The following is a 10461-nucleotide window of genomic DNA, read 5'->3' as shown; positions in this document are numbered from 1 at the left end:
TACTATACAGACGACAGTCCCTGCACGACAAGGGAACGACAGCCAAATCCAGCCGTCTGCTTCACTTCAGTGTTGTGCATGGACGAGCTGATCTGCATTGTCGTTCACATATCGTCCACCGCTCATCGTGTGTATAGCAGCACTGTTTTTTTTTCGAGCGGTGATGGGAATAGGTGCCGTGTGTGGATGTCGGAGCAGGGATAGAAGCGGTGCCGCCCACGGACTCGGCGCAGGCGCGCAGCCGTCCCTGCCCCGCCCGCGGACCGCGGTATATACCGAACCGACCCGCGGGCCGGTTCCCCACACGGCCACACCCCGTCCGTTCCCCATCACAGCCCAAATCCCCGCAACCTAACCCTAGCCCCCGGCGATCTCCCCCTGCCCTGATCCCCGCCGCCGCCGATGTCGTCGGAGCCGCCGCCCGCGGGGCCCTCCGAGGCCGCCAGGCCGTCGGCCTCCCCGCCGAAGGAGTCGGAGCCCTCCGGCGACGGGGCCGCAGCCGCAGCCGCCGCCGCGCCAGGGGCCGCCCACGAGACGAACGCGCTGTGGGTCGGCAACCTGCCTGCGCACGCGGGCGAGGACGACGTCATGGCGGCCTTCGCCCCGCACGAGGCGCTCGACTGCGCCGTCACGCGCGCCGGCTCACGCAGCTACGCGTTCGTCCTCTTCCGCTCCGTCGCCGAGTCCCGGGCCGCCCTCGAGGCGCTCCGCGGGTCCAAGGTCAAGGGCGCCTTCATCCGGGTCGAGTTCGCCCGGCCGGTAACTTCTCACCCCCCTCCCTCCTCCTTCCCCCACTCGGATCCGCTCCCGCCTTGGATACCCCCGGGATCTGGCTGCAGTGCGATGTGAATTTCCAGGTAATTAGGACTTCGGTGCCCCCACCCAACAATAAAAGACAAGAGAGATGAGAGGAAAAGGAGGGAGATGACAGTGGGCGAGCTGGAGGCATGCACGTGGGTGGGCCTGTTGCATGCAAGAGAGAGAGGAGAGGGGGAGTGGGAGGCTGACAGTGGGCCTGCTGCGTGTAAATAATAGCGCCGGCTCCCTGGGTTTGGGTTGGGATTGCCGGACCAAATCCGGCGAAAAACGAGATTGTGGGGGCGTGACTGGGGTAATTTTTCACTGCCGGCGCTAAAAAAGGCCTCTGGGGGGGGGGCGTCCTGGGGGGCTGGGTGGAGATGCTCTAAAGGGTAGATTAAGCGTATTTTAAAATTTTGGCCAGAATTTGGCTGTTTTTGAACTGCTTCTGCTTAGCTGCTTGTGCAATGATGGCAGTATGTCATTTATCTTATTACTAGGGTCTGTTCGGGAGCTGTTTCCTTCAGGTTCTGGCCAAATCATGGCTACATGATCTGCATTTGGCTATGTCTATTTGAACTGAACTGCATTTTAGTTGTCATTTTGCTTGCTGTGTGTATTTGCTATGTTGTGAAGTGCATTTTAGATGCTACTTCAACTACCCATGTGCCATGTTTCCTATTTTCCTGTGCATACTATTCAAAACAGTCAAATTCTGGCCAAGTTTTAAAAAACGCTCAAGCGCGCTTAAACCGCGCTTAAGCGCCCGTTGCTCTAAGCTGTGGCCTTTCGCTTTTTTGAACATTATTCTTTATAAGTAGGTACAGAAATAGTCCTAGATTGGTGATTGTTCCTTGTTCTAGGGTGAAATTGCTATGCTGGTGTTGTGTAAAGATTTATGCCCTCATGATGCTTACTTGTGTTTGTTGATTGGTTTTTACAGGCTAGAGCTGTTAGGAACCTATGGGTTGGAGGAATTAGTCCTTCTATTTCAAAGCAGGAGGTAGAGGAGGAGTTTCAAAAGTTTGGGAAGATTGAAGGTGTTGCATTCTCCCATGATCAAACTTCTGCATACATCGACTTTGAGAAACTGGAAGATGCCATTTCTGCCCATAGAGCCTTGAATGGGGCAGATTTAGGGGGCAAGGAATTGTGTGTTGATTTCCAGAGGTCCAGAGGCAGAGCGGTATGCATCTATTATTGTTGACTGAGTTTGTGAATAGTACTTCTAGGCTGCAGTTTTTGAAGGAACGCTGTCTTATTATTTAGTTATTTGTACTGATTTGGATAGGAACGGTCGGAAGCAGGCAACTTCAACAGTAGAGGATCATTGCCACCCGGTGAAATGGGAGTTGGACATGCAAAGGTACTGCTGATTACTTCTCTTGGTTCTTGCTGTTGTACTGGCCTCTTTGATCTGCGGGTTGCTTACTGTCATATCATGTTCTGTTTGTCAGGGTTCTGCTGGAGTACGAATGAGAGAGGCAAAAAATCCTACCAATGTTCTCTGGGTGGGTTTACCCAATACACATAAAGTTAACGAGGAGGCACTAAGGCGGGCTATGGCAGCACATGGTGTGGTTACAAATATCAAGGTTTTTCCAGAAAGGCAGTATGCTTTTGTGGAGTTTGCAACCATTGAAGGAGCTTCTAATGCTAAGAATCTTCTAGATGGGCGTCTTTTCAATGATACAAGGATTCATGTTCTTTTCTCCAGCAGCGGGCTTGCACCCAGTAAACTTGATAGCCTAACACCGCCTGCTGGGTTCCCTAGATCAGAGATGTACAATGATGGTCCATATGCCGCACCTGATTATTTTGGTGCTGGTTGCAGTAGTCATGGCACATCACAAGGGTATGATCCTCGACGTGGAAGATCAAGATACTTGGACTATGGTGCAATGCCAATCACTGGTGGTATCCTTCCAGCACCTGAAGCTGGCTCATCTTTGTTGACTGGACATTCTGCTCATAATGCGCTTGATCCGAGAGAAGCCAAAAGGGTGAGGTTGGATGCTGGCATGGACCCTTACCATGTAAGGGCAGGCAGTGAGGGTCTTCAGCCGGTTGCTGATGAGAGCTTTAGCTCTGTTATTCGGATCCAGGGCACGGTACACCAAACGTCATCCCTTGGGCACTTCTGGCGTGGAAGTATTGCCAAAGGTGGATCTCCTGTTTGTCGTGCTCGCTGCTTGCCTATAAGGAGGGGCATTGAGATACCTTTGTGAGTACAAACCACTTCAACTTTTTTCTAAAGTTTCTTGTATAGTTTACTGACCTTGCATATGTTCCACTTCTCTTTGCAGACCGGACATTGTTAATATCTCCGCTAGAACAGGATTAGATATGCTGGCAAAACACTATGGAGATGCTTCGGGTTTTGAAATTGTCTTCTTCTTACCAGACAGTGAAGATGATTTTGTGTCTTACACTGAATTTCTGCGGTACTTGGGCTCAAAAAGTCGCGCAGGGGTTGTTAAGGTTGATGCAGGAACCACTTTGTTTTTGGTCCCGCCATCGGATTTCCTGACGAATGTTCTGCAAGTTGATGGTCCAGAGCGCCTTTATGGCGTGGTACTGCACATTCCACAGATGTCCAATGCTGCTGTCCAGAGACCTGTACTGACTGGACCAGAGTCACAAGCTTATTATGATGGTGGTGATACCATGCTAGCGATGCAAAGAAATTACAATATGGGCTCTGCTAATGGCAACCATCATCAGGATGCTGATTATCGGGGGTCTTTACGTGAGGAAGCAGTTCAGTCAGGTGTATCAAGCTTCCCCATGAGCCAAATAGCAGGACAGCAAGGACAGTCACTCAAGCCTGATATTATGGCCACATTAGCCAAACTTATGCCAAATGTGCAGTCATCGGTTCCAGCAAATAGTCAGGTAACCCCGAGCTCCACAGGAAGACCTGTGGCAACACTGTTGCATGATGCATCTACTTTTCCTATCGTATGGAAAGATGAAAATCTAACACTGACCTCTTATTTATGCTTTGAGCAGGTGGGTAATCTTCAGCAATCCGGTCAGCAGTTCGGCAGGCAAGCTCCAGCAAGCTATGGGGGCATGGTTGGTGCTCAGGAGCAGCACCCAATACATACTGCTTACAACCCTGAGGTTACCTTAAGCTTGCCTCCACCACCTCCTCTCCCTACACAAGGACCCTTGTCTGCTCTCCCTACACAGCAGCAGTATCAACCAGAACACTATTACGCTCCTCAAAACAATTACAGTTCCTTAGGAACAGTTAGCCAGTCTAACTTCCAGTCCAGCAATACCAACCTACCAGTCCCTCCCGCACACCAAATGAATGATGGACCATTGGCAGCAAATAACCAGATGGGGAATTTGGCACAGCTCCATCAGTCAACGTCATTCCCCACTGATAGGGTAAACCCGGATTTCTCCTCTCAGGTACAACAGCAACAAAATGTTGCTTCTGGTTCTGCTCAAGCTACTGAAGAGGCGGATAAGAACAAGAAGTACCAGGCAACCCTCCAGTTTGCTCACAATTTACTGCTGCAGCTACAACGTGGATCTGGAAACCAATCTTGATATTTAGTACTGCTTCAGGTAAGCTCACCTCTGCACCTTGTGTTATTTTGTTTGCTATATCTTTTCTGCTAAAATTGTGGATATGGTAATAGATTTAGCTAACTTTAGAGGATCAAACGCATTTTTGCACGGATAAATCAAGGAGCATAAGTTTCTTGGGATGTTTGGTAAGGAATATAATAATTGACAGAAGTTAAACAATTGCGGTTGTTACCTGAAATATTGATAACTGCCAATCATCCTGGATAGTGCTAAACTAACCATAAAACTTAGAATGTGAGACAGAAGTCACACCTAGTATAACCTGATTCCACTAATATAGACCAACAGAAAACCTTGCAGCTATCATATAATTAATTAACAAGTCATGGTATAGATTAGGATAGGTGCTGCAGATGAATGTTGCATCATGTGCGTGGTGGGTATGTGGTTGTGCAATGTGGGTGCAATTAAGCGGATCGGAACTAGTGGCTTAGATACTAAAGTTTATCTAACAAATTCACACATGTATCCTTTTGATTAGCTTAATAGTCTTATGTGCATTATCTGTTGATATTTGTTGCTTGCATAATAAATTGATATCCGCGTATTCTATCTTGATTGAATTATGGAGTTCTGTTCTACATAGGGTCTGTTGTAGTTTTGACTGCAGTAGTTTAAGAGTCATGGTAGAATGTTACATAGCTTGGTAGAGGCATTATTAGTTTTTTGATTGATATATATAGATATAAATGTATGAACATCTTTCATGTAATGGCCGGCCTTATTGAATCCAAACTGGTGATTTGAAACAAAGCAAAAAACCATTATTCACTTGCATGCAAGTTGCAAGTCTGCAGTTCTCGTGGCACATCGAGACTATACGTTTCTCATGCTACGATGAGACAATTTCGGCATGGTGCTTTGCTTTCCTTCGCGGACACTGCTGATGCCTCATCCCTGCGAAACCTCAGGTAGCATACGTTGCCCCCTAGCTGGGGCCATCAGGATCGTCTTAGCCCGAGAAACATTCGAAATACACAGTGATGGGTGCGAAAGGGCTGTGCGAAGCCCTAGCTCCTGCAGAATGTGCGAATGATCTTCTATTTGGGGGGAACAAGACAGTGCATAGCTTCATAGTCTTCTGTCCATTATATGAAGCGCCAGAATTCTTGTGCGCGCTTTCTTGGAAACGCCGGATTCATTCTCCCACATCTGTAGTTGCGTCGTTTTCTTGGAAATGCCGGATTCATTCTCACACATTTGTAGTTGCGTCGTTTAAATCGGAGCACACGTCCGCTCAATTTTGCGACTGTTGTTTTCTTGAGCAGAACGAGCCGTCCAAATACGTAGTTCAGATTTGCTCCTGGGGGCGCTGCTGCGTGGCGATGGCCACTGGCATTTAGGACACGCATCCTCTCCTTCCCTTCTGTTGGATTCGTTGGCTTGTGGAAGTCGATCCTTATTCGCTCAAAGCAACGTCTCTTCATTCCGCCAGATGCTCTCGTGCACCAAAAATATATCAGTTGAAAGACGGCCTGCAATAGTTTGGTACGCTCTCAACCTCTTAATCCTGGGCGGTACAGGTTTTATTAGTAAGTACGTACTTGGGAAACTTGCAAGATGCAGTAACGAACCAGTTGCGTTCAACCTTGCACATAAATCTTACCACGGAACAACCTTTGGGTAGCACGTGGTGCAGTGGGACGGCCATGCTACTCCCTTCGCCTTCATCATCCTATAATATTATAATATAAGAGCGTTTTTAACACGACACTGGGTCAAAAACAATCTTATATTACTGAGACAGAGGGAGTAAGGTAACATGGCTCTCGTTGAGTAGGTGCTCTTCCTTTTTTAAGTACTCTATACGTGCCTTGCAAATGTCCTGCCACACGACGCACCAAATCGTAACGAGGACGCTTTAGTATAAACTTCTAACCTCATCCTGTCTCTCCTTCCCTCTGTCTGCCTCTCCCCATCTGTTATGCTTGTCCTATTTCTCTCTCAGCGTGCCGTCTGTTTCATACTCAGAATTATGATATGCACGTGGTGGTTGCAACGGCACTTCACCTCAACTGATTTCCCCACTGTGGAGTAGTTAGTAGAATATGTTTGCTTTTTAAACGGGAAAAGGAGCAGGCGCGCCGATAATAGAACATCAGAACTGCTGTAAAAAATAACTGGCACCAGATGCCGGTTACAGATCACTGTATCATCAAGGGGCGCTGACAACAGGAAAAAGTTACAGTAACTTATCGTCTGAACAGTAGGTTATCGTCTGTCAGCTCTACTCTTCTGTCCGGAGGAAAAGCTCGCTGTCAGTCCAACCGATTTTGCCTCCCAGATTCTCGGCTTACCTCCGATCCCGCTTAACGCATACGGTTACGCAAAGCCACGTGCTGACTTTTCTTTGCCAAATAAAATAACGCATACGGTTACGCAAAGCCACGTGCTGACTTTTCTTTGCCAAATAAAATAAAATGACGGTGCTACGTAGGCGCACAAACTACGCATTCTCTCCGCCGTCTAGTGTAAAAAACACTCTTATATTATTCGTTAAAAATGTTTTTTATATTACGAGACCGAGGGAGTAGTAATTATTTTATTACAGTGTTAAAAACACTCTTATATTATGCGTCAAAAATGTTTATATTATGAGACCGAGGGAGTAGTAATTATTTTATTATAAGTTGATTCAGCGAGTACATGGTAGTACGGCGAAGCCTCCGGCTACGTGTCTCTGATCTTTGCTCGTACAAACGAGCATCGTATTATTCCGATGTGTGTGACTCTACCTGAACAAAACACACGTATGACAACTTGTATCTGACGGAAACGTGTGATGTGTAGGTACTCTCTCGACGGCTTGCTCGATCTCCTCGCCTGCAGCGGAACAGAATCTCGGCCCATGGTGGTGCGCTGGCGGTTATCTATCTTCACCCTGACGTGGAATCGGTTGCTACCTACCCGGAGAGGGACAGACAATCAAGCGTCAACTGCACTAGTAGCTTCCCTGCCTCAGACTGTCCCGAAAGGGAAAACTCAAATATCTCATTTTTGCATTCGTGTACTGCTTTTTAGGTGTCAGATATTTTCAGCTTTGAACATTATGAGCGTCTGTTTGTCTATGCGGCCTCCTTGGCATGACATGTGGTACTTGTTTGGTTTTCTCGGTTTTGACATGGATTAAAACTTGTTCTTGTTATGAGTTCATGTGTGACTTTGCTTTTTTCTTTTGCTAAATGGGTTCGAAGCTATAGGTTCCTTCCGTTATAGGTTCCTCAGCCCAATTTCGTTGGTCTGCAAAAACAAGGAAATATATTATGGTTGACTTATGTTTTAAACTAATATCTCTGGGACTGGTTGAAGTTATAGGTTCATCTGTTAATCTTTGTTGGTTTGCAAGAAACAGGGAAGAGATTACTGTAGATTCATATTTTAAGTTAGTAGTGCGTCGCGGGAGGGGGGGGGGGGGTATTGATGAACTGGTCGTGCCAAGCTTTGTTGATCTACAAAAGCTTGGAAAGAGATGATAAATCCATGTTTTAAGCTAATAGCGCTTGGGGGGAGGGGTATTTTAGGCTTTCAAGTTGAACTGGTTGTGTGTGTGGGGGGGGGGGGGGGGGGTTGGTGTGGGCAACTGTTGAACTAGCTTAATTTATAGGTTCCTCTGCCCAACTCGGTTGATCTGCAAAAACAAGGAAATATATTATGGTTGATTTATGTTTTAAACTAATATCCTTGGGGCTGGTTGAAGTTATAGGTTCCTCTGTCAATCTTTCTTGGTTTGCAAGAAATAGGGAAGTGATTACTGTAGATTCACGTTTTAAGTTAATACCGCGGCACCGGGGGGGGGGGGGGGGGGGGGGGTGATGGGTATTGCTGAACTGGTTGAAGCTACAGGTTCCTCTGACAAGCTTTATTGGTCTGCAAAAGCTAGAAAATAGATTATGGTATATCCATGTAAGTTCCTATGCCCAACTTTGTTGGTCTCCAAAAACAAGGAAATATATTATGGTTGATTTATGTTTTAAACTACTATCCTTGGGGCTGGTTGAAGTTATAGGTTCTTCTGTCAATCTTTGTTGGTTTGCAAGAAACAAGGAAGAGATCGTAGATTCACGTTTTAAGTTAGCGGCGGGCGGGGGGGGGGGGGGTGTATATTGCTGAACTGATTGAAGTAGCCAAGCTTTATTAGTCTGCAAAAGCTAGGAAAGAGATTATGGTAGATCCATGTTTTAAGCTAATAGCGCTTGGGGGGTATTTTAGGCTTTCAAGCTGAACTGGTTGAAGTTATAGGTTCCTCTGCCTAACTTTGTTGAAAGAGATCATGCTAGATTCATGTTTTACTATTGGGGGTTATTTTAGAAGACTTTCAAGTTGAACATGTTGAATTGTAGGTTCCTCTGCCAAATTCTATTGGCCTGCAAAAGCACGAAAGAGAATATGGTAGATTCATGTTTTAAACTAATAGCACTGGTTGGGGGGGGGGGGTATTTTAGAAGACTTTTATGCTGAATTGGTTGAAGTTATAGGTTTCTCTGCCAAACTTTCTTGGTCTGCAAGAACCAGGAAAGAGGTTATGGTAAATTCATCTTTTAAACTTATAGCACTGAGGGGGAGGGGGCGTATTTTAGAATACTTTTAAGTTGAACTGGTTGAAGTCATAGGTTTCTCTCCCAAACTTTCTTAGTCTGCAAGAACCAGGAAAGAGATTATGGCACATTCATGTTTCAAATTACTAGCACTAAGGGGGGGTGGGGCATATTTTAGAAGATTTTTAAGTTGAACTGGTTGAAGTTATAGGTTTCTCTGTCAAACTTTGTTGGTCTGCAATAACTAGGAAAGAGATTAAGGTAGATTCCTCTTTAAACTAATAGCGTTGGGGGCTATTTTAGAAGACTTTTAAGCCGAGTTGGTGGAACTTATAGGTTTATCTACCTAACTTTGTTGGCCTGCAATAACAAGAAAGAGATCATGGCAGATTCATGTTTTGAACTAACAACGCTCTCGTGGGGGTTATTTAAGAAGACTTTTAAGCTAAACAGGTTGAAGTCATATGTTCCTCTGCCAAGCTTTGTTGGTCTACCAGAACCATGAAAGAGATTATGGTAGATTCATGTTTTAAACTAATAGCATTGCGTGGGGCATTTTAGAAGACCTTTATGTTGTACTGGTTGAAGTTATAGGTTTATCTTCCAAACTTTTTTGCTCTGCAAGAACCAGGAAGGATATTATGGTATATTCATGTTTTAAGCTTATAACATTGAGGGGTGGGTGGCGTATTTTAGAAGACTTATAAGTTGAACTGTTTGAATTTATACGCTTCTCTCCCAACTTTGTTGGTCTGCAAGAATCAGGAAAAGAGATTATGGTAGATCCATGTTTAAACAAATAGCGTTGGGTGGGGGGGGGGTATTTTAGAATACATTTATGCTGAACTGGTCGAAGTTACATGTTTCTCTACTAAACTTTCTTGGTCATCGAGAACCAGGAAAGAGATTATGGTATATTCATGTTTTAAACTAATAGCACTGAGGGGGAGGGTGTATTTTAGAAGACTTTTAAGCTGAACTGGTTGAAGTTATAGGTTCCTCTGCCTATGTTGGTCTATAATAACAAAGAGATTATTCTAGATTCATGTTTAAACTAATAGCATTGGGGGTATTTTAGAAAGAAAAAAATTAAGCTAAACTAGTGGAAGTTATAGGTTCCGCTGCCAAACTTTTTTGGCCTTTAAGAATAAGGAAGAGATAATGGCAGATTCATGTTTTAAACTAATAGCGTTCGGGTGGGGGTTATTTTAGAATACTTTTAAGCTAAACAGGTTGAAGTTGTAGGTTCATCTGCCAAACTTTGTTGGTCTACAAGAACGAGGAAATGGATTATGGTAGTCATGTTTTAAACTAATTGTGTTGGGTGGGGGTATTTTAGATGACTTCTATGCTGAACTGGTTGAAGTTATAGGTTTCTCCGTCAAATTTCTTGGTCTGCAAGAACCAGGGAAAAGGTTATGATATATTCATGTTTTAAACTAATAGCGCTGGGGGGGTGTTATTTTAGAAGACTTTTAAGTTGAATTGGTTGAAGTTATAGGTTCCTCTGCCAAACATTGTT

At 45.1% G+C, this 10461-nt stretch overlaps 1 protein-coding gene across 1 annotated transcript; it reads left to right on the top strand.

The window, feature by feature from the left end:
* Positions 1 to 234: 234 nt before the first annotated feature.
* Positions 235 to 7549, top strand: LOC109731670 (flowering time control protein FPA). Its single transcript, XM_020290843.4, has 7 exons — positions 235 to 759; positions 1742 to 1984; positions 2090 to 2164; positions 2256 to 3022; positions 3105 to 3693; positions 3811 to 4380; positions 7195 to 7549. The coding sequence occupies exons 1-6, from the start codon at positions 403 to 405 to the stop codon at positions 4360 to 4362; spliced, it is 2583 nt and encodes an 860-aa protein (XP_020146432.1). The 5' UTR covers positions 235 to 402; the 3' UTR covers positions 4363 to 4380; positions 7195 to 7549.
* The last annotated feature ends 2912 nt before the right edge of the window (positions 7550 to 10461 follow it).

The sequence above is a fragment of the Aegilops tauschii genome, chromosome 5, assembly GCF_002575655.3.
Source record: "Aegilops tauschii subsp. strangulata cultivar AL8/78 chromosome 5, Aet v6.0, whole genome shotgun sequence".
In the NCBI taxonomy this organism is placed as follows: Eukaryota; Viridiplantae; Streptophyta; class Magnoliopsida; order Poales; family Poaceae; genus Aegilops; species Aegilops tauschii.
Note: the sequence above shows the minus strand (reverse complement) of the source record. Positions and strands in the feature narration are given on the sequence as shown.